The sequence below is a fragment of the Zonotrichia leucophrys genome, chromosome 5 (genome assembly GCF_028769735.1).
Source record: "Zonotrichia leucophrys gambelii isolate GWCS_2022_RI chromosome 5, RI_Zleu_2.0, whole genome shotgun sequence".
NCBI lineage: Eukaryota > Metazoa > Chordata > Aves > Passeriformes > Passerellidae > Zonotrichia > Zonotrichia leucophrys.
In genome coordinates this window covers 53,633,247-53,660,974 of record NC_088175.1, presented here as the reverse complement: position 1 = coordinate 53,660,974, position 27,728 = coordinate 53,633,247, and the positions used below count along the sequence as shown (strand labels likewise).

Here is a 27,728-nt window from a genome sequence, read left to right as displayed (position 1 = left end):
CTCACCTGCTGTGATGACTCATTGCAGTAGCACTGAACCCAGTCTAAAGCTCAGTGGAACTCAGCTTCCCCATTTCACAGGAGATCTCATTATTCCCTTTAAATTGCCCAGTACACAGCTAAAACGATGTTTTCTCCCGAAAAGACACAGACTATGAAAAATTACATTTCAGAAGCGAGGTCATTCCAGAGATAAATTTGGAAAGAACCATCAGGGTTTGACAAAGATTCATGTTTCAAGAAAAAGCACCCATCATTAACTCAGATGCAAACACAGCTAATCAAAGCATTTACCTGCTCAATTAATATGCAGACATTACTCTGCTCTATCAAAATAATCTCATTTTTTCCCATCAGCCTACACCTATTCATGCTGAAGATAAAAGGCATCAACACATAAAATTTCAAGAGAAATTTTCAGAGCCTGCAGGTTAATTCTGTATTTCCATTGAAAATTCACGTCTTAAAACAACTTTTTAATTAGCACTTCTATCAAATTGTATAATTGTTAATTAGTTGCTCTCTGTTAATTTTAAGTGGGGTGTGGCATCCTTCTGGAACCAACTCCACTGAGAAATCCTGCAGGTCATAAACTGAAACCAGGAGGAGATTGGGGAAAAAACAAACAATTACATGTTGTTAACAGCAAATGAAATTTCTGTTTGTGATGAAAAATTGATAATTAATTATTAATAAAATGATTCTGTTTTCTGTTATGCACTGTGGTGGAGGTCACATGTCTAAATCTAAATTTGGGAGCTGAAAGTGGGAAGTTGGTATGAAATATGGAAATTTGACCAACAGGGAACTCCAATACAGTGAAATCGACTATAAAAGGCAGGAAAAAAGACAACTCAGCTAAAAAAAAAAAACTAAACTAAAAGAAGAAATGGCAGAATATTCATGCTTGAACACCAACACAATTCTCAAAGGGTGATTTATTAGTATACATTTCAAACAACACATTAGATGTTAAATCCAGCTTTTTGTATGACCTTTCATGATACATCAGTGATGAAAATCTGGGGTTTTTTATCTGACATGAAAATTCGCTGTAAAAGGGGAAGACCTGTGGCTTTAGTGGCTTTTACAGATATTTGGAGCAACCTGTGTGAAAACAGGTTGAATTGAAAAGAATTCACACACACAACTCTCTCAATATTTCTGAGTATCAGTGGTTATTGTCATTAACACTGCAGTCTAACTACTACTGCCAATAATATGAGAATATTTCAGCTGCCCTCAGGCTTCATAATTTCAATTCCCTGATCTCAACAGAGCCTCTCAAAGAGCTTTATGTTTGTATATTCAGAGTAGTGGAGGGAATGCTGTCACTGCAGACTTTGCTGGCTAGATAAGCAAAAAGATTTGCTTCTCCAGAGCAAACACTCTCATAAGCACTTCAGCTATCAGAATGCTAAACACACAGAGATGGAGGTGCCAAATGTGACAAACGGTGGCACATCCACAAGTGAGTGTCTGCCTCCCTCTGCCGGATCTCAGCTGTGTAGCTGTGATGGCCCCAGCATTGGAAAATGCACCCAAAACACACACAGGAAACTTCTGTCTCAAAACTCTGCTCTTTGCATCATTTATGTCTGCATCATTTATGTCAGTCTACATGCAGAGCAACTGCAACTGCACCCAAAAAACACACACAGGCAACTTTTATCTCAAAACTCTGCTCTTTGCATCATTTATGTCTGTCTATATGCAGAGCAACTGCAACTGCACCCAAAAAACACACACAGACAACTTTTATCTCAAAACTCTGCTCTTTGCATGATTTTTGTCTGTCTACACGCAGAGCCCAGGGTTGTTTCCAGTTTTGGTACCAAATTTTCAAGGCCAAAGGTGGAAGGCAGGTGTGTGAGCTCTGTGTGACACTATAAATAAGGCACAGGGATCTTTGCTAAAAGCAGAATTTTCTCACCTCTCACAGCATGGCAGTCTTGATGGGCAGAAAGGAACTGTCTGAAATTCATCAAAGGCCAAAAGGTCCTGCAGCAGGCTGGGGGCCAACCTGCTGGAAAGCAGCTCTGGAGTGCACAAAAGGGCCTTGGTGGACAAAAATCTCTGTCCCTGAGCCTGTAGTGTGTCCTGCAAGCCAAGAAAGCCAATGGCATCCTGTGGGCATTTTCTTTCCCTCCACCCCCAAACATTGCCAGCACGTCAGGGAGGTGATTCTGCCCCTGAACATGAGGAAAAACTTCTTTACTGTGCAGGTGACTGAGCACTGGAACAGGATGCCCAGAGAGAATCTTGTTATCAGACATCTGCTCTGATCTGTGTTTATTTCAAATACCTGTGTTCCATTTACAAAATAGGCCACCTGTACTGGGATTGCACTGGTACTGGAATTTTAATTATTGGGATTGCGCTGGTACAGGAATTTTAATTATTTAGGCACATTGCATGTAACACAACATGCATAAACTCTGACTTAGAACTCTAACCCTTAACACTGTGCTGTAAAATAAAATACTGAGTGACTCCTGCCACTTCTTTTCTGTCCCCACCACTTTTCAGGGCACTGACTGTCACTCTGGTGACAGCCAGCACCTGTAGATCTGACAAGTTCCAAAACATTCACATCAGCATTGGCTCACAGCTCAGAGCACTGCACTTAAAAGTGCACACAAGTTCTGCTTCTAGAAAATCATTTGGGTTTATTCAAGGGAAGGATTGAAAAATGGAATTTACTCCAGAGTACACAGCAATCCCTTAGGGTACTGCTGAAGCCTGCTCAAGGCTGCATGAGTAGTGCAGTGGGATTTTCACCCCTTTTTAAGTGAATTTATTGATCTTGAATAACCTCCACAGCCCCTGCAGTCACCAATACTTTATCAACAGTACTGGTACAGGAGCTCTATTACTAGGGCTGTCCAGAATAACTCAAATCAGCTTTAATCCATGCCAAAAGTCCTCCTGCTGGAAGCCTGAGAGGATCTTTTTGGCCCGCTCTGAGCTCCACAGGAGCAATCAGCAGTGCCCTCACGTTTTGCCTAGGGCTGGAGGAGGGTTGTCATTTCTGATGCAAAGAAGCCAGGCTAAAGAAATAATTACCAACCACTATTAATGACAGGTCTCATCCTCAAATAAAAACAAGCAAAATGGAAAATTCTGGGGAGTAGGTGAACACCTATCCCCTACCCATCAAAACCCCCAGAATCCTCAACAGCAGACATGCAGAGCATCAGCCACCCATGCACAACCACCTGAAGATGAATTTTCCCCTCATTTAATCACCAAAACCCTTCCATTGTCAGTATCTGGCTTATTTCACTTACAGCCTTGAAGAAAATCCTCAAAAAGTTGAAAACTTTTAGGGCAGTTGAAAACTTTTCAACTAAAAGTTGAAAACTTTTAGGACAGTTTCCTCACTTCCTTTAACCAATGCCATTTCCAGAGTTTACTGCGCCCTTTCAAACACCCATTCCTGACCCAGAAATAAAACCAACAGGTTGAGGATTTTTGGGGAGGACGGGTGGGTTTTGGTTTGGGGATTTTTTTATGCCTCCAACTATCCCTGGCCTTTATTTTACTCATTGCTACTCGATACATTTTGCATGTACCAACTCCCTCTCACTTGTCCGGTGTCTGTGTTGGTTTTTTTGTTGTCACATCATGACTTTGGGGGACTTGTTCCTTTGTGCAGCAGTGACCACACCTGTACTCTGTCTGACTCCTCTAACCTGGCTCTATTCCTGCCCTTCCACGGGAAAACTGGGAAGATGCTGGTGTTATAAATAGGAAGCTTGACTAGGCCAATGTTCAAGCAGCAATAAATTTATTAATTAATATGGTCAAGCATGAGCAATACAGCGCAGGGTACAGTGGAGGAAGTTTTTCCTCCAACTGCACACCGATAGTTCAGGTTTACGGTATTTATAGGGGTACTCATCAGCTTTCTCAGCAGTTTCTATTCCAATTTTTACTCATGAGCAGTTTCTATTCCCAATTTTTAGGTCACAATTCTATACACTGTTGTGGTTTAGTTTTTCTCAGGATGTTTCCCAAAAGGAGTATCCCCAGATGGTGGTGGTCCAGTTTCCGAAAGAAGGAAGAAGTCTCCCATCTAGTGAGGTCCAGTTCCCCAGATGTGGGTCCACCTTTTAATTGCAAAGACTATAAATCTCATAACAGTGATGTCCAGCTTCCCTTGGTCGAAATTATAAATCCTTGAGTTGTTCATCTTCCTTTCTCAAGCTGCTTTTCTCTGTTTGGTTTCCTTTATATATATTCCAAAGCTATAGTTTCAAGGATACAAGCAAAATTCTAAAATTATACTGCAAAAGGTTATTACTGCAGAACTCTTTAAGGCTTAACTACAAGCAAAGAGCAACATCCTTAATGCTTTAATTCAAATGCTCCTAAATTGTGAAAAATGCATGTATTTTATGATTGGCTTTTCGCAAATATTAAAATGAATATTATTTGTGTTGTGTTAGAAAGGGATGCTGTATTAATTCTCTTAAGTACTGTGTTAAATATAGTTTTAGGTTATAACATAATGTTAAAATAGAAACGATGCTATGGAGGATACTTTTTTTAAAGAAAGGACTTGCAGTGAGATAGCAGCCACAGGACACCTGAATCTTTCAGAGAAAGGGAATTTATTGCTCCATTATCAGAAGAAATGAACTTCTTCCCGCCTCGAAGGCGCTGTTAGGGTTCAGAGGAAGAAGTTGACGACGACCAGACAGAATTCTGTGTTTGAATGGAATTTATGAAACCTGTATGAGGTGTATGAATATGCAACAGGTTATTGTTTTTAAGGGTTAATCCTTTTGTCCTTTTTCGGGCTCGTGCTGCCCAGAAAAAGGCACTCGGACATCTGTAACTCTTTATCTCTATTGTCTCATATTGTCCTAATTCAATTTGTCCAAATTGTTATTACTCCTGTTTTATTACTCTTTTTTATAACCATTTTATTACTACTAAACTTTTAAAATTTTAAAAACAAGTGATTGGCGTTCTTCACATAAATCAACTAAGGTTAATTGCAAACAAAAGATAGGTTCAAAGGCCTTCTTCCATGCTTTACTTTCCTCAGTCATTATTAGAATTTGTCTTTAGAACTGTCTTTAGAGGTGGACAGAAGCCTCATGCAGGTGTGTCGTTGTTGTCAAGCCATGTATTCACATGTATCAGGCACCGCTGACTGTCTTAATAGATGCAATCAGCTGCTCCCGGCCGGGGTAGTCAAAAGACATGGTTTGGATTTCACAATATTTTTATACCATACTTTAATAGCATGAATTATCCCTACGATATGTTACATACCTGACACGAAACACAGCTTTGTGTTTCACACCGGGGAGCCGCGGGGACAACGGTGGGGACTGTCCCGGGGACACCCGCGGGGCTGTGCCGGCTGTGAAAAATGCATGTATTTTATGGTTGGCTTTTCGCAAACATTAAAATGAATATTATGTGTGTTGTGTTAGAAAGCAATGCTGTATTAATTCTCTTAAGTGCTGTGTTAAATATAGTTTTAGGTTATAAAAATTGTTAAAATAGAAACTATGCTATGTAAGATGCTTTGTTGAACAGAAAGGGCTTGCAGCGAGATAGCTGCCACAGGACACCTGAATCTTTCAGAAAAAGGGAATTTATTGCCTTCTTATCGGAAGAAATGAACTTCTTCCTGCCTTGGAGGCGCTGTTAGGATTAGAAGGAAGAAGCTGACACTGACCAGATAGAATCCTGTGTTTGAATGGAATTGATGCATCATGGATGGGATGTATGAATATGCAACAGGCTATTGGTTTTAAGGTTTAATCCTCTGTTAACGGGTGTTCTTTTTCGGGCTTGCGCTGCCCAGTAAAAGGTACCCGGACGTCCGTAACTCTTTGTATTTATTCTCTCATATTGTCCTAATTCAATTTGTCCAAATTGTTTTTACTCTAATTGTGTTACTATTTTTACAACCATTTCATTACTATTAAACTTTTAAAAGTGTAAAAACGCGTGATTGGCGTTTTTCACACGGGGATAACGGCGGGTCTGTCCCGGGGCCACCGCGGGGCTGTGCCGGGGAGCCTCGGGGACAACCGCCGGTCTCGCCGGGCGGTGCCGGGCGCCGCGGGGACAACGGCCGGCTGCAGCGGCGGCAGTGCCCCTCGGCTGTGCCATGACCGTGCAGCGCCCGTCGTGGCCGCCGCTGTACTTCCCGCACTTCCACGGCACGGAGCCGGTGCCGCGGCCGGCGGGCGGCGCCTGGGCCCCGCTGGCCGCGCTGTGCTGGCCGTGGCAGCCGCTGCCGGCCGCGGCCGGGCCGCCCCGCTACGCCGCGCTGCCCGCGCCCGTGGTGCCGGAGCCGCCGCGCCTCTGCTGCCCGCCCGCAGCTCCGCGGGCCGGGGAGGCGGCGCGGCGGCCCCCGGAGCTGGCGCAGCTGCAGCTGCAGGAGGAGATGTGCGAGCTGGGCATCCGCCTCAAGGAGCTGGAGCTGGCGGCGCTCATCGGCGACGGCTTCGACGCCAGGCAGTGTGCGTGCGCCGCCCGCCGCGCCCGGGCTGCGCGGGGCGGTGCGGGAGGAGCTGCGGGCACCGGCACCGGCCCGCACAGCCCGGGTACCCCGGCAGGGAGCCCGGAATAGGGCAGGATGGATGTGGGGCGGGTTTGGGGTATCTCCGCCCCGCAGCGCCCTAGAGCCAGCCCGGGGCAGCGCAGGTGCGTGCGGGGACAAAAGGCATTGATTGTCCCGGGCCAGCCCGGTCAGCGCTCAGGGCAGCCGGCTGAGGGCACGGTTAGAGGAGTCACGCGAACTACAGGTGTAGTAGTCACTCCCGTAGTCACAAAACCCCCAAAGTCGTTAAATGACAGCAAACAAACCAACGCAGGCATCAGTCACTCACTCGAGAGGGAGTTGGTGCATGCAAAATGTATCGAGAAGCAATGAGACCCTGCAGTTGTGCATCAGCTTTGATGTAAAATAAAGGCCAGGGATAGTTGGAGGCATAAAAAAATCTCCAAACAAAAACACACCCGGCTCCCCCAAAAACCACAAAACAACCCACACCAAAAGAAACCACCAACCGAACAGAAACCCTCCTGTGAACTTGGCATTTTAATTTTGCAACCTGCTGGCCATGAAGAAAATGCAAGGAATAAAATAGTTCAGCAGATGATGGTGGTACTGAGAGCTCAGGTGGGGAGACCAACAACTGTAAGGATTTCATGCTCGTTTTTGTCTCCAAGGTCAAACAAACCAATGCAGGCATCATTCAAGTGAGAGGGAGTTGGTACATGCAAAACGTATCGAGTAGCAATGAGACCCTGCAGTTGTGTATCAGCTTTGATGTCAAATAAAGGCCAGGGATAGTTGGAGGCATAAAAAAATCTCCAAACCAAAACACACCCGCCCTCCAAAAAACTTCAACCCCCTTGGTTCTATTTCTGGGTCAGGAATGGGTGTTTGAAAGGGTGCAGTAAACTCTGGAAATGGCATTGGTTAAAGGAAGTGAGGAAGGCACTGTCTTAAAAGTTTTTAACTTTTTGAGGATTTGATATAAAATAAAAGCCAGGGATAATTGGAGGCATAAAAAAATCCCCGAACCAAAACCCAGCTCCCCCAAAAAACGTCAAAACAACCCACTCCAAAAGAAACCATGGACCAAACAGAAACCCTCCCATTAAATTATAAGTGAGCTTGGCATTTTAATTTTGCAACCTGCTGGCCATGAAGAAAATGCAAGGAATAAAATAGTTCAGCAGATGATGGTGGTACTGAGAGCTCAGGTAGGGAGGCCAACAACTGTAAGGATTTCATGCTTATTTTTTCCTCCAAGGTCACAGGAAACTTTCAGGAGTGCAAGAGTTACAGGAACACAGGGGAAATGCCCATCAGATACATGCATTCAAAGCAAGATCTCAAAAGAAATTCCACTTGGTAGTTTGCATGTATTTTCCCCTTCATTATAGCAGTACACACCACTTTCCATTTTTAATACCTACTATTTTGAGAAACTCTAATTTTCAGGTATTTGCTAGCCAAGGCATTTTAAGGATTATTAGTTTGCTTAATACATTATTGGATTTACTTAAAAGCGCTGTAAATTGTTAATGACATCATTAATGACAATTCATGTTTCATTCCTGTTTAGATAAAATCCTGAAGGCACTGGAAGAAAAGAAGATACAAAGCATGAAAGCAATGCAGAACATGAAGTAATGTCCACCAACACACTGTGGATTATTCCAGCTGGATATTTTGCCACTATGACTGTGGATTGTTTTAATGGGTCTTTAATATTGAGTTTCTACTCACTATATGTTGTTCTCCTCCTCTTAAAAGTATAGCATATTGTTGACTTCTTTTGTGTATTATTTTTCTGGTACTAGTTACTGATAACACTACTGGGTATTTGAACCTTTTTCTTTTTATCCAATTACTTTATGCAGGAAGCATATAATATTTTCTTCAAAAACACTGAGAAATTAACACTGTTTTTGTCAGGATTCTCAGCAGTCCATATCTGTAGCTGGGAAATGCAGAAATGGCAATATAAAATATGGTTGGGTTTTGTTTTGTTTTAATTCTAAGTATATTAAGTGCGATTTCGACTAAATAGGTATGGCCAAAAGTCCTAAGCCTCTAAACCAGCTTAAAGAACTACTTTCACATTAGCATAAAAACCTTTTTTATAATCACAGTGTATTCCTTTATAACCATAAAATTACAGAAGCTGTGACTTGAGTTGGTTTTTAACAGAGCAGGCACACGACATTGAGTGTTAACTGATATTTTACCATAATTTTAGGAATAACAGTGCTTGGGGCAGAGCCCGTGACAGTTTTTGAAGTGACAACATCCTTATGTTTGGAAGGTACATCCTTTCATAAGCAAAAATGGACAGAGGCAGGGATGGCAGACTGAAGATCTGGACAGCATTCAGCATTCAAAAATAATGTCACCCATTAAGAACACCACAAAGGAGCAAATAGGCTCATCAGACTGATAAAAGATACTGATTACTTTTTCCTATTCCATTTCCAAAGCAGTAGGTGGCAGCATGAAATAATAAAGTTACCGACCCTGAAGCTGCAATATTTTGGCAAAGAGCTTTATTTTTAAGAGGAATATTTTAACCTCTGTTTATTTAAACTGTGTTCAAATTACTCAGCTGTGAAATGTTTTAATACAATCCAATATCAAAATTTTATTTCCTCTTACTGTTTATTGCAACATTCATCCTTATAGGGCCTCAATCTTTCTAGCCAGATTTTGATCTACTGTACACAGAGTTTATATTTTTTTTTTAAATCTAGTTTATAACTCCCATTTGTCAATCATCAAACTACAGCAATCACATTTTAATGTGATTACAAATGAACATTAGAAATCTGGGCTGCAGTGTTTCACTGCTCCCTCTGCAGAAAGAGGATAAAAAGTCTCTCAAAGGGTTTTGAGGCTTAAGCAGAAATGGTCAATTGCAGTGAAAATGTGAATGGTTAAGCTGAAATTGTTGGTTACAATGAAAATGAGAACTGTGTTAGTATCCAAATTAAATATCAGAAAACAAATTTGGATTGGACAAAAAGGGCCATTACACAGAGGCCTTCAGAGGCTTTGTGGGCAAGTGAGGGCTTTAAAATCAAGGTAGGTAACAGAGGAACTATCTTGATTGTCCCAATCTCCAGATCAATTTAGTTCCTAAACCACAATAAATTTTCCAAGGGTACTGCAAGGGCCTACAGAGGTTTCCATTACAAGGAATTGCTGCTTCCTAACAATTACTTCTCAGCTTTTACCAAGTCTTTGACTTTACATCCAGCTCTCATCAGCCATTATTCACTTTTTTCTTTATTCTTGTGTTTTCTTGCCTTAAACAGAGCTGCTTCCCATGGCACACAGTTGAAATATTTTCCATCTGTTGTTCTGTTTTTCATATGGCCTTTATGTTGAAACAACACTTGGAGTTTAATTACTGGGTGATAACACAAGGAATAGCATCAGTTAATGTGTAACCTCAGTTAGAGCTGCCTGGGATCACACATGTCCTGAAAAAAATCATCTGGATCATGGCATTTAGCAGAGTGGTCACCCTTGTGTCACCTACAGCACTCCTTCATCAGCATGCTTTGGTCAAAACCTTTGGGAAAAAAAAAAAAAAGGGAGGGGAAAAAAAGGCTATTGGTGCATAATGGCACATAGGCTGATTTCCATTTACCCCTAAACATTTAACTTACTTACCTTTACTTTTCTGCTCTGTTTCCACCTGATCTTCTTAAATCCAGTAATTTGCTCTCATCTGAGGGTTTTTGGTTTCATCTCAAAGCTGGTCTGTTTATCATTCCCTTTGTAAAAATTAAGCCATGTATTAGACAAAATAGAACAGCATTCTTACTGCATTTTCCTTTATTCACAAAGGACGTGTCATTCATTTTTTAATTGTTTCTGTTCTCTTAGATTGCTCAGGGGAGGCTAAACCTGGCATTCAGATGCAGGAACAATTCAGATCTCTTTCATGTAGCTGCCTTGTGACTCAACAAATCTATCCCTATTGCATTCAAGACAGAAATTTAAGGCTACAAATTTGATTCCTAGGCAGAGATCTCCAGACATCAGTAGGTTGCTCCAATTTCCAATCCCCAACAAGGCAAGCCTCTCAAAAAGCAGAGTGTCACACCTTCCCAGCCTGAGCCTGCACCTGCAGTGACACCTCAGGTCTCACTTGTGAAACCTCAAATTGGCTGCCTTATGGTGGGCAAAATGAGATACAAAGCTATTCAAGAACCAGAATGCATTTCAACTTTATTTTATATCAAACGGTTGGGTCCATTAAATTTCACACTGCTGTGTTTGAGTTTGCCACGTTAAAATTCTCCAAATAGATATTCAGCCTTATTACAATGGATCATTAGAATTTAAATTAATCTTCAAGTCAAGCTGCCTTAATTAGTTCAGGGGCAGATTAGAAAGGAAATCCAAAAGCAGTAAGCCATCATGAAATTATTTTTCTGCTTTCAGCAGCGTCTGCTGCATTTTGGATTCACCTGCCCTGAAAATTCAGAGCTAATATCTCAAGGGGAGGTAGGGAAATTGAGAAGCACCTAACTCTGGGAAAGTTGTCCTCATTTTTGAAACTTGTCAACATTTGTGAAACAGCCTCGGATTTTGGTGTATCTTGAGAAAAGCCAGAACAGCCCCTTGAGGCAGTTTAAGTACTCACAGTATGTATATAAAATATATAAATACATATATACATTTAAAAATTATAATTAGGCCATCTGTCTAGAACCTTATTAGTGATACTTACACTAGGAATTTCATTTATCCTCTATTTTTGGAAGATCCTTTCCAACCTCTTTCTTCCTCTGAAACTACAAATTAGTAGTAAAGGAACTTTTTATTCCAAATTTCTTACATGACAAATTATACAAAAGCAGCCCTGTCAAAAGCTGCATTTTCCTCTTCCTTCTGCTTCAGACTGACAGCACGAAACTTAGGCCTGCATAAATGATATTAAAAACCACAAAAACTGGATCTAAAGAGGAGGAGACAGCAGGAACAACCAATAAGTAGCAACACAGATTTTAAGACATATTTTATTTCATGTGCAAAGTTGCCAAGGAAAACACATGTACGACTTCAGCTAAGCTATAGCCACTAACATGAAAGGAACTATTCTATGTACTCATAAGCTTTATTTCTAGAATCACCCTATGGCTCAGAGTAAAAACATAGGGATTTGGTAATGGCCCAGAACATTTTAAATCCCCCCTTTTCAGTCATATGTAAAATTCTACCATCAGCATGTAGTTTTAAGTAACAGGTCTTGGAGATTTTCCTTCTGATTGCATAGTATAAAATTTTAATTATTTCTTATTCTCTTGATTTAATCTCTAGACTCAGCTTTAAATTTGCTCTCAATGTTGCCGCTTCAGAAAATTAATTTTCCCACTTACAGCTGAAATACTCATAAATTTTGAGCAAGTTTCACAGACACAGCCATTACAATTCAGTTGAATCAAGCTGTGAACACCAAAGATAACATGGATTTTTGTAATCATGCAGAGCTAGTCCTTTCCATAGTTCAAAGATGTAAGAAAAGTTCATTTCCTTGGAAAGTGAGATCTGTTGCCTGGGAAGTGAGACAGTTTATTGATATAAATTCTGTAAATCTCTGTAAAAAAGTGTAGAGGTTGTTATTGGAAAGGCTTCCTAGAACATACTGAAATATTTTCAAGAGGTTTTTTATTTTCCCTTGTAAATTCACATTTATTGAAATGCTACCATAGGAATAGGTACTTTATAGTCCTGAACAATTCCCAAAGCTCCATGAAGTAATAAATGGTGCTTCTTATCAAAGTAGCCACTGCAGTCCAGGTGTGAGTTTCAGCAGAGCAGTGAGGAGAGGCAGTTCCTTCACCCTGCCCTACACATGGGACACTGAGGCACAGTCACATTTTGGACAAATCCAAAATCCTGAAGAGCAGCAAACTGACCTCCCATCTCCCAATTTCCAGCCACCCACAACCAGACAGCGTCCTTCCTCTCCTGGCACAGTTTTAAGACACTTGTGATGGCTAATTTATTGGGGGGGTTACTGCTCAGCCCTGTTCTCCTTGAAGGGAGCAGGTGCTTTGCCAGTAAACAAAAAAAAACCCAAAAAAATTGCCAGTAAACAAAACCTTGCAGCAGAAAATTTACCTGTAGCTGTGGTTTGCCTCAGCACTAAAAGGAGAACACACAAAGCACACCGTGGGCTGAAGCCATGCAGGGCCATGGCTGTTTAAAAATTCTGTCCTGTGTTGGTTCCTGCTTCTGTCACACCAGCTATCAGCGAGGTAAACAGTGCACTTCTTAGTGTACAACATGTCAAATTCATATTCAGAATGCACAGCAATGGCAGGGAAGACTTCAAATGAAAATAAAAAGTCAAAAAGCATAAGAATATCTGTGCTGGACAAACATGATTTCTGATGAATCCAAAGAACCGCCCTGTTGTTAGGCCTGAGCTGTTTCTGTTGGGTTGCTAAATCCTGCATCAAAATTTAAGCCTCAGCAAGATGGGTTCTATCATATTTTCCAAAATCCTTGGCTTCACTCTCATTTTTTTTCTATCAAGTATGGCGTTGAATACAGCTTGCAGAAGTCAGCAGCAAGATGAAATGAAAAAGCCTTCCCAGTCAATTTGTCACAGAAGGAAATATTAAAATTTGTTTGTTGCAAAAAAAGTCTTCAGGTTTTTTCCTCATTGCAGCATGGACAGTATGAGATAAAGACAAGGATAAAGAATAAATTTCAGTTTTACTTGCATCCAGATCTCCTTACCAGATACACAAGACCTTAACTGATGCCCCAGTGTTTGGACTGGTTTACACAGCACAGAAATGCTCTGGGCTCCAGTGAAGAGGGAATACTCTGGAAGAGAAATTCACCTCCTCTCTAAATATTGCACTCAGTGTAATCATCTTTCTTTGTGATTTACAGTCCTTTGCACCCATTATTGCCCAGTGGCTAAATGTGAATTTCTAAAGTTACAAAATTATTTACAGACTGCAATATAGTAACAACTTACTCCTTGGTTATGAATTGAGTGTGGAAAATTCATGAAGTCAAACTTCCTAAAACAAGAATTATTTTTAACAAATTCAAAAAAAAGAAAAAGAAAATCAAACTCCTGAAACACCTCTTCATGACACTTGTAATTATTGCAACACATCAATGATACATTTGACCACCTAACTATTTAAAGCCCATTTCTCCTCTTCCATGAGCTTCATAACAGAACAACTCTGAGATTTATCTCTTCATTACTACCTCTCTACCCCTTAAGGAACCTGAAATGGATGGGGACAAATTGATGGACAAATAGAACTAGTTTTGAAAAAATATTTAACTATTTTTTGACACACAGATATATAGATACGCATGAATATGATACCTTATTCATCAGAATATGGTCTTAAAGCGATTTTAAAAGCATGAAATATTATATGATTTGGGGGCATTTCAACTATTTTTAAAATCAGCACCTAAACCACTTTGTGCAATGCAGTTATTCTCAGGAGAGGATCTGCAGTATTGACCAGCTTTGCCTTTATGACTTGGTCATCTTGAAAGATTTTTAAAGAGCAAGTCAGTAGGCAATTTCTTTACTTATCTATATATAAATCTCATTTCCACAAGTTGAGTTTTGCATTACTTATTTCTGAGAGAAAGGCAAAAGTTCAAAAAAAGCATTCTCAGAGAGTATTCTTCTCCTTAAAAAATAAGAAGAAAAAATAAAAAAAACTTTGAATTCTTTTGATAAACAAAAAAAGAAATCTGCTGCTCATTCCTGGAGTTAAAAATTAACCCGTGAAGGGAAAGCTGCATTTTCTAGTATGTGTGAACAACAAGCAAGATCCCTGTCCCTCTGCCATTTCATGTCAGTGTGGGCTGGGAAGCCACTGGGATTTGTTAGTGTATAAGAAATTCAAGAGCAGGACAAAAACTGGTTGGACACAGAGTTTGGAACTGCTGGGATGTGCACAGGATGAACAGGGGCAGCAAAATGCAGTGAGCTCAGAAAACTTGCTGCTTTCAAGCTCCCTCTGACTTCTAGAGGCTGGCAGTCAGCTCTTACACTGGCAATGCAGGGCTAAAAAAAATACATTAAATGTCATTAATTCATTAGCAATCAGACATCTTGAAATGTAATGGAAACTGTGGTCAGCTTGGTACATATCAGCCCTTAAACAAAACAATTCTGTCACTCAGCCCAATGTTGCATTTTCTACCTGCCTCTCATTTTTACCTCACACTTCTTATGTGTCTCTTTCAAAGAGAGTCTGAAAAAGAAATGATCACAGCTTAAGATAATACCCTCATTTCTACATACAGGGCTTGCATGCACCTCTATCAAGTTCTACTCACAGTATTATGACATAAAAATATTACTCATATTTCCAGACTGAGTGCTAGAGTTTCCAACACAGATTATATGTCAAGAAATGACTCTCAACAAGTCAAGAAATTACTGCCAACAAGTTCCCTTTTATCCTTTTACTGTTCTACTGATGCTAATAAATGCCACATGTGTTTTTCCAAGTGAAAGTGGTCAGGACACACAAACCAAGAAGGAATTTTTTTGTTGTTTCATTTGCAACTGTTTCTACTGATGATTTACAAATCTGAAGACAGACAGTGGTCAGAACATCAAGATTTTGTGTGCACAGTAAACAGTACTTTCACCTGAACATTTAACATATCTTTAAAGAAAATTGGGGCATTGAGTAGAAAAAACTAAATTACTACTTTTTTCTCAGTAAAAATGGTATGGATATATCTGGACAAGATTATCACTTTAAACACAAATACTTTCTTCTTTGAAATCAGTATTGAAAAACTATATTGTACTCATAGCCATACAAAATGTTTATTATATTACAAATTATTTGTACACTATATTTTCACTTTATCATTGCTTTGTGCTCAGACAGTATAAATATTACAGCATGATTTTTCTTTCCCAGCAATGTCCTGTCTTGATATAATCTGACTTGATATTTAAAAAAAAAAATTACAGAAACATATTACAAACAGGATAAAAAGGCATCATGAATGAAGAATGTAAGATGGTTTTCTGAATAAAGTGCACGACAATGGTTTCAGAGTGATGATTCAGGAAATATTCAGTAGACTGCACATCATCCATAATAATACCAGACAAAATAAATTTTGAATCTCTAACAGGTCTTCATCAGAAGTATGAAGAGTACTTTGTTTAACTATACTGAAATGGTTTTTCTTTCTAGAAGGCTATTTAAATGCTTTTGCTCAGGGGTTTTCCATTTTCTACAGACATCCAAACCCTGGACATCTCTATATTTTCCAAAATTTTTAGTTTCCAGTATGGCAAGATACAAGATCCATTGTGTAAAATGTATGAGACTTTACCCTCACACATTTTTAATAGAACTATTAAATTGCCACAATTTAAGAATGGGAACAGACTTACAAACAGAGTTAAGTGTCCAAAAGATGCTGTTTAAAACTGGAATGCCCTGCTTCCTGTGACTTTTTTGGGAATACACTGTTACATTTCCCTTCCCACCTCTATGGCTTCAGCGTGCTCATCCATGGGATCCTGGCTGCTTGCACAATTTCAGCTTCAGGAGAACTCTGCAAAACTGGCTGGAGAAATTTATTACACAGCACATTTCACCCCCATTGCTTAGAAGGACCCATTTACTTGCAAAATTTCACTGGGCTTCGTAGAAGAATCATTCAAAAACTGCTAATAAAGCTGATGCAGAATGTGGCTGGCACAACCTGGTGTAGGTTTCACTTCCCAGGTTAGCCCAAGGCAGCTGTGAACTAGCTGAGGCTAAATAAAATCAGCTGCTCTTCCATTATGTCTGCACTCATGTTACAGTGATCCAACTGACTGAAAAATAAACAGAATTCTGTTTGAGGGATCTAGTGAAATTTGCTTTTATAGACAAAGCCCAATAGAGAAAATAAACCCTGCTGTCAGTGAGTGAAATTCCCACTGAAGCCAACCAGAACCTGTCTTTCTGTGGTAGCCTGAGTTTAGCCCAGTATTTTTCAGTTGTTATTCTTAAAGTGTGATGCTCTTAGCCAGCTATTCATTTAACCCAATTTGGCTGTGTTGTATTACACTGATAATATCAGCAGTACCTGGCTGACAGGTAACTGAGACAGCAGTCAGCCTTTATAGACTTGCATTTATATGAAAAATTGAGTTTCTTTGGTTGTTTAGTATCCAAGTCACCCAATTGTATATTTGTGTACTCCAGACATAGCATGTTTATACTGATCAGTAAAATTATCAGGGGTTTGTTCTTTCTTTTTTTTTCTTTTTCCACTTAGTTTATGGAAATTTTCTGACTATAGCAGACTAGTCACTTATATAAATATACAGCAAATATATACATAGAAATTACAAAAATACATTTTATTTATATCTGATTTTAAATAATAAAAATGAAATTTCACATTTATTGAAAGATTAGCTAGCATTCCAAATGCTTCTGCAATATTCAAGGTATTGGAGCAGAGGATGTCTGTATATTCTAGGATAATTACGCATCACAGTCTCAGGGTTTATAGTATAATTATTAAGGGGAAAAATAGCTCTGCTTTAAAAGTTTGTGCTTCATCAATTTCTTCTTCTATCCCCTATTCTAGTCTTCTTTCTCCTTCTCTCAATTTACTGATGGCCAAAAAAGCTAAACCAAGTTCCCTTTCTCACATCAGTTAAGACCAAAGAAACTCAGAGAAATGAAATGATCAGACAAAATAGTAATTGAGGATAACTAAATAACCCACTGAAATGAAGGACATTACCTTTAACTCCAGTTGACATCAAACACGCCCAACACAACAAATTTTGCAACAACTTCAGTTCCTGAAGCTAATTGCTGAAGGAACTGAAAACAACTGTTCATATCTCCAACTAGTTTGTACAACTGCAAAATGTTAACTACTGTTCCATCCCAAGTGGTTTGATTTTCTTTTGGGATTGGATTCCTACCACAACGCAGTGTAACAATCAGTGACCCTTATCTTGCACAATATGAAGTCAACATCATTTCTGGCAATGCTCTCTTTTTCACAGAACATTCATATTTTTGTTAATCCATGTAGCTGTTAACTTATTTACATGTTAATATAGTAATTAGGTCCTCTACATTCAGAACTTCCTGGGTGCGCATTCACCGTGCCAGCGCAATCAAAATCAACTGCAGCTTCAGGTAGCACTTTCTGGCATCACTTTAGTAGATAGCATTGCTAAAGAAAGAGGGAAAAAAGCACTGTGTTGAACAGAGGTTTCCCTGTCCAAGCAGGTGTATTCATTTTTCCAGGTTGGAAGGATTTAAAGGTCTCAGGTTTACCAGCTTCACATGCATTCAGAGTGAAAAGCCCGATTATAGAGCAAACAGGAAAAACCTTTTTTCATTTATCTGGGAAGCTTTTAGCACCAATATCCTTTGCTGGCTCTTCATGCATTGTATTCTTTCACGCTGAAAAAAAAAATCTCCTCCATAATTCATCAGTGGCACTGAATGACAAGGTAGCCACCAATCATGGAAATGTCATTCACCTTCTCTACAGTCCTCTCTTCTTTCACTTCTTTGCACTGTTAATAGGATGAAGAGACTCTGAGCTATGTACAGGACTTTTATTTGTATTACTTAATTGTGTTGAATTCTTTTGGTTTGAATACAGTGGCTGGGATGAAAAGGCTGAAATGACTCTGCATTGCTGAAATCAGCACCCCTTATACAATGTCCCACAGCAAACAATTAACACGGCCACTGCCACGCCAGCCGTGGCCTCCAGCAAACCCTGTTCTGCAGGTTTTTTCTTCTCTTATCAAAGTTTTGGCATGCAGAAGTTATTTTCAGCAGCTCTGCCTCTGGGCCCGTAAATGGAACTTCTTGTGGCACAGACATGTTCAGCAGCATCTTTAGTGAGGATGGGTCATAATACGAGAGCAAAGTGACAAACAATTGCATATGGTTGATCTCATCAGTATGAAACAGTTTCCTGGCAGCTTTTCCTTAGCTGGAAAGCGGAATTTCATTTCTTCAGAGCCCTGTTGCTCTGCTTTAAGTCATTTCATAGTGTTGACTTTTCAGACAGATTAAAACGCCATCGCTTTGGCACAATTCACAGAAAGTTTGCTGCCGAAAACTAAAGGAGCTGCTTTCTTGGCTTCCCCAGGTCACACGACACAAACACCGTGCACAGAAGATACATTAGACCTGGAACTCAAACATATCTGTCTGCTTCTTGGCCAGCTTGGCCACTTCTTCCCTTATTGCCTTGACGAGGGCAGCCGTGGAGATGTTGGTGAGCGGCGCGTCCGAGGGGTCGTTGTCGGCCAGGCTGTGCTGGGAGGCGGCGGCGGAGGCCAGCGGGGCCTGCTCCAGGCTGGGGTGCAGGCTGCCCTGCTGGCTGTACTGCCGGGGCAGCCTCGAGGGCGAGTTGTGCTGGTAGCGGGGCCTCGGGTAAGCCTCGATGTAGCCAGGCAGGGGCACCTGCGGGGAATTGGAATTGCACAGGGTTATGCGGAGCGATCGATCCGCCAGCGACCGCAAACCTCCCTGGGGCAGAGGTGAGAGACAGAGCACCAAAGGAAGGGAATGCAAACCTCAGAATTAATTCCCAGCTTCAGGGTGACCCCAATGTCTGGGAATGATTGGCATCTGACTCCATGGTTCAGAAGACTGAAATATTGCCTTATTAAAACTATATTCTATCACATTATACTATTCTAAAGAGATGCTATGCTGAAGAGATACTAAAGAAAAACCCATGACTGTCTCCAGACAGTCAGGACACAACTTGGACCTAACAGGCCAATTAATATAAACAACCATCACCAGAATCCAATTAAGAACTCACTCTCAGTAAGCAATCTCCATAACACATTCCACATGTGCAAAAACAACAGAAGCAGGGAATAGAGATAAGAATTGTTTTCTCTTCTTCTCTCTGTGCTTCTCCAGGAAAAATCCTGGGAGAGAGGATTATGTCTCCCTCTGTTCAGAGAATGTGAATGCCACATGCTTCTGCCTACACATGCCTGTCTTGGCATGTGCCATTTATGCACGTCCCAGCTGTGGCAGCAGAAACATCTGCTTGTCCTCATTTATCATCACCTCCAAAAGTCCAAGGGAAAAGGTTTTTCTGGAAGGGAGCTCTCTGCTTAGCAAACACTTTGGTTTTAAACAAACAGCATGATTTTAGTACACCAGAAACCTGTAACAGAAAAGCAGTTTTCTGATTTCTAGCTAATCCAAGCCAGCCAAGTGTCTGGCCTCACTGGTCCTAACAGAAACTCACTAGATCCAGACACCAGGGATAAGCTCAGGTGTGCCAGCTCGGAAATTCAAGGCCCAAAGGGATGTTTGACTGCTCAGAAGTGTCAGGATTTCTGGCCATGTCTAACAGAATTACATGAGGGATTAATAATTTTTGTAACTTCACAGATTTACAAGCCCCATGTTAGCTAAAACTAAAACAATAACATAGGCCCTTAAGTCACAGTGAGAGATTAAATATCTTTCACCAGTCTTTTTGGCACTCAAGATTTTAATGCATCAAATAAAAATCAATATTTATGATTTCCAAAAGTCTATAAAATGGGAATCTACAGGCCTTAATTTTGAAGAAGGCTTTATGCCTGAAGCTTGACCTCTACACAGCCTTGGGTATCCATCAAATGCTGAAGAGAATGTCAAACATGTTCACTCTGGTGTGATGAGACAAATGTAGGAAGCAGGTATGGTATGAAAGTGATCATTAGATGTAGGCACCTCTGTTTAGTTTACAACAGGCTCTTCAAAAGGTGATTGTACCAGAACAACATGTGATCACACCACTAGAGGCCACCAAGTTCCTGTTTTCACTAAGCATTATCCAGCAGCTGGGAAAATAATTGCTTTGTGGATACAGTTCCATTGTCCCACAGAACTTAGTGTTTCAATGCTTACCATTTGTCTCAGAGAATAATATATTACAGTAATTGTGCTTATAAAATGGTTCCTTGTTGTAAAATCTCCTGTTTCCTCCCTTGTTTACAGTCTAGGTTAGCAGAAATGTGTGGAAAATGAAGAATCTTATAGATATTTAGCCTCTGTTCTCAATAATTTTAAGAAAATCTTGGAAGTGTGATCAAGCTATAATCTAAAGGCTCAAAAACTAATACATGTCCAGAAATTCAAGCCCTGAGTATTAGTGAGAAAATCTGAGCATTACTTCAGATCTTTATGCTATTCACTTTTATTCAGGCTTTTTGACTGTGCTATATTGCTAATGCTATTACTAGCTCCTCTAGTAATGATTTTCAAATAAAGACAATTTCCTGACAGATTTGCAAATTCATTATAGAAACTGCAGTAGTTTCTACATTTTTAACCCTTCTGCAAAGCCACTGGAGGGTTGAAATTTTGACCAGCAAGGAATTGTTAAAGCTCTGCCATGGGTAAGTGAAAAGGGACATTTGTTTCCTCTGAGCTCTATATTGCCATGGTTATTTTTCTGACAGTTTTTTACATCCCTCTTCATTCCTCTTTCCCTGAAGAAACCCACAACAGGTTTATACTCTTCACTTTCCAGAGGAAGGAGCTGGGGGCTGGAGACTTGGTTTGCAGTTTTGACCCATTTGTTTCAGTCTCCACTTTTGACAAGTGATACCTGACTCTATTTCCACAGAACTGCAATCAAGAGTAGGGATACAGAAGGGAGAATGAATGGGAAACAAGTAAAATTTCCTTATTTGTTTCATGGCTTTTTCCCTTAGAGAAAAAGTTCAAAATCGTTGCTAAGATACAATGGGCCTCCTGGATTTAAGATGTAAGAAGGGTTAAAAACACACATAAAACAAATAAATAAACAAACAAAAAAACCCCACCAAAACAACAAAGGAAAATAAAGCTTTTCATGCTTTAAAAGGCAGCTCTGAGAAGGAAATTTATACCAGAGCATCACAAGCCTCCAGGTGTCAGGGGCACATCAGCAGGTGTGCTCAGCTTACAAATGAACAGCTTTATTTTTTTTTTCCTGACAGTTCAGCCTTCAAATTCAGACTTGCACCTCAAAGTCATACTGACTTGTTTTCCTCACAGGCATTGGGAGCAGTAATAAAGAGTGAACAACAAAAAAAGCTGCCCCCAGGAACATTTATATGACTGTGTTGTCTCCTGCTTATCTGCTCAAAGCCAACTTAGATTTCAACTGCAATTCATTAAAATGTTCCGTTGACGATTTGCACAAGGAAATTGAATCTGTCTTCCAGGTTTTTTAGCCAGAGTGGTTCTGCATAGATACCAGATATGAGCTCAAGCAGAAGAATTTATCTTTTTTTTCCCTTGTGTAAAAAAAGCCCTACATTTGAGAAATTGTTTCAAACATGATAAACTACTACAATTCATTTTAGGATGTTTCAACTTCAATTCTTTGAAATGTAGGTTTACTTTGGGCTAAAAATTACATCTGTTCCAGTCTGGGATTGTGCAATTAATTATTTAATTTATGATCTGTCACTGCAGCCTTTGGGAGGATTTGAAACACTGCACAGCAGGGTTGCAGCAGTGCTGGAAGGTAATATTTGGGAGCTAGGCTGTCTTGAGAAAAGCCTCCAGGAGGGTAAGATGCTTCCCCAACTTTCAGACAGCTCAGGACTGTCTTGAGAGGCAGCATCTCCTTTTCCTGACACGTGTCTATCTAAAAATTTAACCTTTCTCAGGAAAGGAAAATGACATCTAACCCACCAACTTTAAACAGGTGCCAAGCCCTAACCTAGTGAAGGATTCCACCCTCTAAAGATCTTGCCCACAGTTCCTGCTTGAACAGCTGAAGTATCTACGTCTAAGCCATCTCTTATGGCTTTTCACTACTAGAGATTATTCCCATTCAAGGAAAAATTATCCTTTTCTGCTTCTTTGTCGACCAGTGAAGAATTGCTGAAAATCCCTCCTGTGCAAAACACATAAAAAACAGGTGGTTAGAAAAGCAAGGATGCTTACAGAGTCTGCCCACTGCCCTGGCAACTCATTCTCTCCAGCATAGGGCATCCAGGCTTGGTTCCTGTAGGCAGTGGGAGGAGTTGGGATGAAGTAGCCCGTGAAGCCAGGTCGGTTTGCTGGAATGGCAAACACTGCTGGTACCGTATTTCCTGGCAAAGAAAAAAACAGTAGGCATCATTAATAGCTGAGATTTTCACTTGTAAATCAGATTATAGTGCTTATGAAATAGGGACTTCATGCTTGTTTGTTGGTTTTTTTTTTGTCTGGGGCTTTGGGTTTGGTTTGTTTTGTTGTTATGGTATTTTTTGTCCTACCATCTGACTACTGCAACTTCATAATGCTGGGAAATACTGGAGAAGGCAAAATTTGCAGTTGTCCTCATAACCAGGTACAGCCTTCAGCTAAAGAGTCCCTAGGATTTGATCCTTGTAACAAATGATCTTTGTCAAAACTTTGACTCATTGGAGAAAAGGATTTTTCCCCTAAGTTTGCCTCCTTGTATTCAATTTTCAGCTGTTATTACGATGGGTTTCAGTGTAATGCACCTCTCTTTTCACTGTTTACCCAGTCTTTCATGATATCTATATTATTAATATTATGATTAATACCGATATTGTATTATATGCAGGTAAAAAACCTACAAAAATGAGTGACTGATATGTTTAACAGGCTGTACTCTCAACAATTCCATCATAAAACTTCAATGCTTCTGTAAAAAATACCAAGGTTCTACCCATCCAGTTCCTTTCCCAAGAACAGTCTATGGCCGCCATAAATGACACAGCTACAACTCAAAGAAATATTTCTTGATTATTTCCAAATCTGGCTTATCACCTCTTGATTAAGATGCATGCCATAGGAATATCCAGGAAGCCTCCTGGATTAAAATCCCACTTTCACATTCCAATTTGTGTGGAAGGAGCCAGAGTTTTCAGCCAAATCTCTGGGTAGGGTCACATCTGCTTTCAGGGAAGGTTGATTCCTGTGGCCCACAGAACAATTTGCAGAGAACAATTTGCTGCAGAGATAATCCACTGGAGTGTCTGGATGACCAGCATCCTAATGTGCATATTTCCCTTGAGATATTCTTGATATATTCCCTTTGCTATCATAACTCCGAGTATTTTCCTAGTTAAAAATAGACTACAAACAACTTTCTTGCCCAGTCAAGTCTTCCTTCCTCTAGTGTCTATTTACATGCAAAGACAGACTCCAGCAGTGAATCACCAACATCACACTGAGGGCATGAAATCCTCACCCCTAAATCCTGGATGGGACAGCTGCATATCCTCTTCATCAGTTATTAGATTTTCAGTTTATTCAGTTATATTACGTGGACATGTATTTTACTTTTCAGATAGCAAAAATAACATCATTTACATGAAAGCAGAAGGGCAGGAAACCCTTTAAAACCACAACAAAGTACAACTCCAGCATTTTCACTGAGGAATGGAAGCACAGTAGCATTACACAGCTGGGCAGATTCTCTATAGTAGAATTAATGCAGAGAAAATAAAATTTCTCCCCCTTCCAACTGCACATCATTTGAATATTGCTGCTAATTGCTCTCAGTAGCTATGATACCACTATGCTGACAAAATCACAAAGACATGGGAAGGCCCATGAAATTCATATGGAGTATAATTGAATTAGCATCAATTACTGACTGCTTCAAATATCCATCCCCCAGAATCTCATTTACAGCCCTGGCACATTTTTTGTTCCTGAACAATCTACCAGAGGGTTACCCTGCCTACTCTGACAGATGCTGGGACATTGCATGGGCAGGTGCACAGAGACAGAAAGACTCCACCAGTGACATCCATCCCCAAAGCAGTCTCCATAAACCCAGATATTTACGGTTTCTCAATGACCTCCCATGCAGTCCCAGGCCAGAATTGCTATGGATGCAATCAGGACTAAAAGAAGAGGAGTAAAATATGGTTTTTAGCACATTTTTCTCCAGAGCAGAAACACACCACCTCTATCCCAATTCCTCCAGCCCCATGGTTTGGAAGAGGGTGGGCTAAGAGAAGAGGTCTGGTCAATCATTTGTCCTTCCAGGCAATAAAGAGCACAAGGGTTGCTATTTTAAATGAGTTAGCAAGGCTGAAAAGGAGCATTCTTCATACATGTACAGAGTAGAAAATGCTGCTCCTGTACATGGCAAAGGGCTCCTACACTAAAACACTCTTTCTATTTAACCACAGCAAAAGGAGCTACTACTCAAAATGAATATTCAATTGGCTGATATTATATCTTATCCTAAACCATTATTGCAACATCCTTATCTTAGAGCTGATGCTGGGCTGCATGAGAGTGAGATTGGGCATTAACATTCCAAACCAGCACCTGCAGCAATGTTTCTTCTTGTATTGAGGCTATAAAAACTTATTTTAATATCAGATTGTTAGAAATCTTGTATTACAATTGCCCATTTCTCTCAAATGTCCTTGTCTTTACTTGCCTGTATTACAGCCTTTTGTAGCACCTGAAATATATGAAAGCTTCCTTCAACTACTCCCAGAATTATTCTGGCAAACTCCACAATGTACAGGAAGGTCATTTTGTGTCTTCTGAACTGCAGCCACCCTTCAGCAACACACAGTAATAAAATCTCCCCATCTCTGGATCCAATCAAAAAGTGTATCCCAGAGATCCCATTACTGCACACATAAAGAAGAGGTCTAGGTAGTGAGGCACATTTCATAGCTTGAAATGTTTTGAAATGGGAGGGTGAGCATCTGCTGCTTTCAGGTACTGCACCATGTGCAGAAGGAATGACAATAAGTGGCAGCAGAATGGATCCTGCAAACCTACTCTGTTTAATTAATTGACAACTCATTTGCTTAGCCACATTATGATTCCCAGTCAGTGATGTCAAAGACAATGCAGATAACTCTCTATTACTTCTGAGGAAGCTAAGAAATATTTTTTTCTGGGAGATTAACAGAGCAATATCTAACAAACTACTAATTTCAAAGCTTTGAACTAATGGAAAATTCTTTTGAATATTGGAAGCTCTTTTCCATAACTCTGCAAGAAAACACATTTTGCCAGTAAAAAGCCATTTGAAGTATTTTTTCCAGCTAAATATTTTCCAGACACCATCAAGTCTATCAGCTTCATCTATGATTAAATCAATTTATTTATAAACACATACACATATTCATATATAAATACCTATCAAAAGGACCAGGAACTGACTACTGGGACTTTTAGACCCAAAACAAGTTCTGGACAGAAACTATATTCCCCTGAACAGGAAGGGTGAAGAGCTAACAGATTACCTTTGACTGTGCAATAGCACCACTGCTTTGTGTTTTGAAGGGAAGGGGCCATGTACCTTCAATTTGCCTTTCTCAGTAGCCCACTGTTGTGACAAGAGTAGGGATAAAGTTTCTCAAGAGGCAATCAGGAGCCTTAAAAAAGTTTTCAAGCACTTGGATCAGTATTCTTGACTGACAAAATATTGCAAGGATCTAACTCATTTCTCCCCCATTGCCTGTCTCTCCCACTTTGCTTGGTTGGTACAAAGTGAACACAAACAAGTCACACAGCTGTCCCAATACTGCAACTTATTTTGCTACCAACACCTTCTAGGTCCTCCCTAAAAATTCTACTGGGTTTTGCTGTACAAATGAACAGTCTTACTGGGTTTTATCAATTCAGAGTTCTTGAACACAGAACATCTGGGACATTACTGCTGCATCCTACCTTCAGAAAAGGCCATTTCCTGGTGCTACTGCAGGATGAGTATTTTAGGATGCAGCTGGTGCTGCACTTACAAAGGGCTGCGCCAGGAGAAACCCCACCTAATACAGTCTTTCTCCAAATAATCATCCTTATTTCCTATATCCCATACTTTCATTTCTATCCAAAATAACTCATAAGGCTCTCAAAGTTGAATCTGCCCAATTTTGTCACCTGAGTGAAAAGCAGATTGATCGAGTGGACCGACAGACATGGGAGCTCTGGAACCCGGTGCAAAAGGTGTCTGGTCATGGTGCTGGGCCTGATCTGCTCCACTGGACTCAGGTATTCTCACTTTGCTGCCAATATCTGATGTAGACCTGTGTGTAAAGAAAGAAAAATAATACAAATTTTTTGTTATTCTGACCTACAGATGTGATTTGTAGCCACATACACGCCTATCAGCTCCAGCAGGACAAGCCAGCGAGGAGCAAACTGCCCAACTTTGCTCTGGCATGACAGAAGCCTGGAGAACAACTGCACAACAGAATTTTGGAGAAGTCTGGAGAAGTTTGCAAACAACCCTTTTAGCTTGGTTGCTCTTTTTACCAAAGCATTGTATAGGGCTTCTGCTTGCTGCTTCAAACAAATGCCTGTGAAACACAACACTAAAACCAGAGATTTACCATAAATTCACCAGAGCTTTACCATAATTAATTCACCAGAGCTTTACCATAATTAATTCACCACCACAGTCTACAGACAGTCACAACAGTGCACATGACATGGTATCATACAGTAGGAGACCACTGTGGTAAATAACATTACTGTACTTGGGAAGTGCTGAGGTCTTTGGAAATGTTGCAATTTCAGGAAAGCAGGAGAATGAATGATGGTGTGAATTATCTGCCTCAATCCAGCACATCATTATGAGAGCTGAGACAAAGAATGCTTTAAAACAAGAGCCTGCAGCTCCTAATTTTATTGACGCAGACTGGCTAACAGAAAACTCATTGTTATTAAATTTTGTGTTAAAATGAAAGAAAACCAACATGCTTCTAATTTTAGGAATGTATCTTTTTAAGTGCTCCTTCAGGGTTTGCCCCAGTTTTTATTATGACAGTGGGTTTTAGAGACCATGCCTAAAATAAAACAAGAGATAAATACCTCCTGAGAGAGGCAACAGCCACAGGACCAGTTCTGGGAGGGACAGGAGGGGGAGGAGAACCCATTACCATCTCAGGAAGCTGAGAAAATCTATAAGCCTGTAACAGAAAAAAATACATATTTTTTGAAACACCAGTAGGTCTCAGTCAAACTGAAAAACAAAACAAAATCAGAACTTAAATACTTGCTCTGTGTGCCAGTCAACTGGAAGCTAACTTTTTGTGGCCTCAACAATAATTGCATGTATTTGGGAATTTCCAGTGCTTTGGTGATTTTTGAATGTGGAAGAAAACCTGAAAATTAGCTCAGAGACAAGATGAAGTCTAATCAAAATATAACATATTAAACACTGTCTCTGTGACATTTGTAGCTTGC

At 40.2% G+C, this 27,728-nt stretch overlaps 2 protein-coding genes across 6 annotated transcripts in view; one reads left to right on the top strand and one right to left on the bottom strand.

Moving 5' to 3' along the window:
- Positions 1-6,135: 6,135 nt before the first annotated feature.
- On the top strand, positions 6,136-8,175 carry C5H11orf91 (chromosome 5 C11orf91 homolog). Its single transcript, XM_064714772.1, has 2 exons — positions 6,136-6,490; positions 8,108-8,175. Exons 1-2 carry the CDS (start codon positions 6,136-6,138, stop codon positions 8,173-8,175), a joined length of 423 nt encoding a protein of 140 aa, XP_064570842.1.
- A 3,351-nt stretch (positions 8,176-11,526) lies between these two features.
- Positions 11,527-27,728, bottom strand: part of KIAA1549L (KIAA1549 like) — a 141,358-nt gene continuing 125,156 nt past the window's right edge. For all 5 annotated transcript variants that reach the window (XM_064715681.1, XM_064715677.1, XM_064715679.1 and 2 more), the window contains 4 exons: positions 27,354-27,451; positions 26,421-26,566; positions 22,494-22,642; positions 11,527-19,001 (listed from right to left, as the gene is read on the bottom strand). In XM_064715681.1, coding sequence (XP_064571751.1) covers positions 18,720-19,001; positions 22,494-22,642; positions 26,421-26,566; positions 27,354-27,451 — 675 coding nt within the window. In that variant the 3' untranslated portion in view covers positions 11,527-18,719. The remainder of the gene's footprint in view (positions 19,002-22,493; positions 22,643-26,420; positions 26,567-27,353; positions 27,452-27,728) is intronic.

Coding starts and splice junctions, on each gene's coding strand:
- C5H11orf91 (XM_064714772.1), top strand. CDS start 6,136: ATGACCGTGCAGCGCCCGTCGTGGCCGCCGCTGTACTTCCCGCACTTC. Junction 6,491..8,107: donor CGGCTTCGACGCCAGGCAGT/GTGCGTGCGCCG, acceptor ATTCCTGTTTAG/ATAAAATCCTGAAGGCACTG.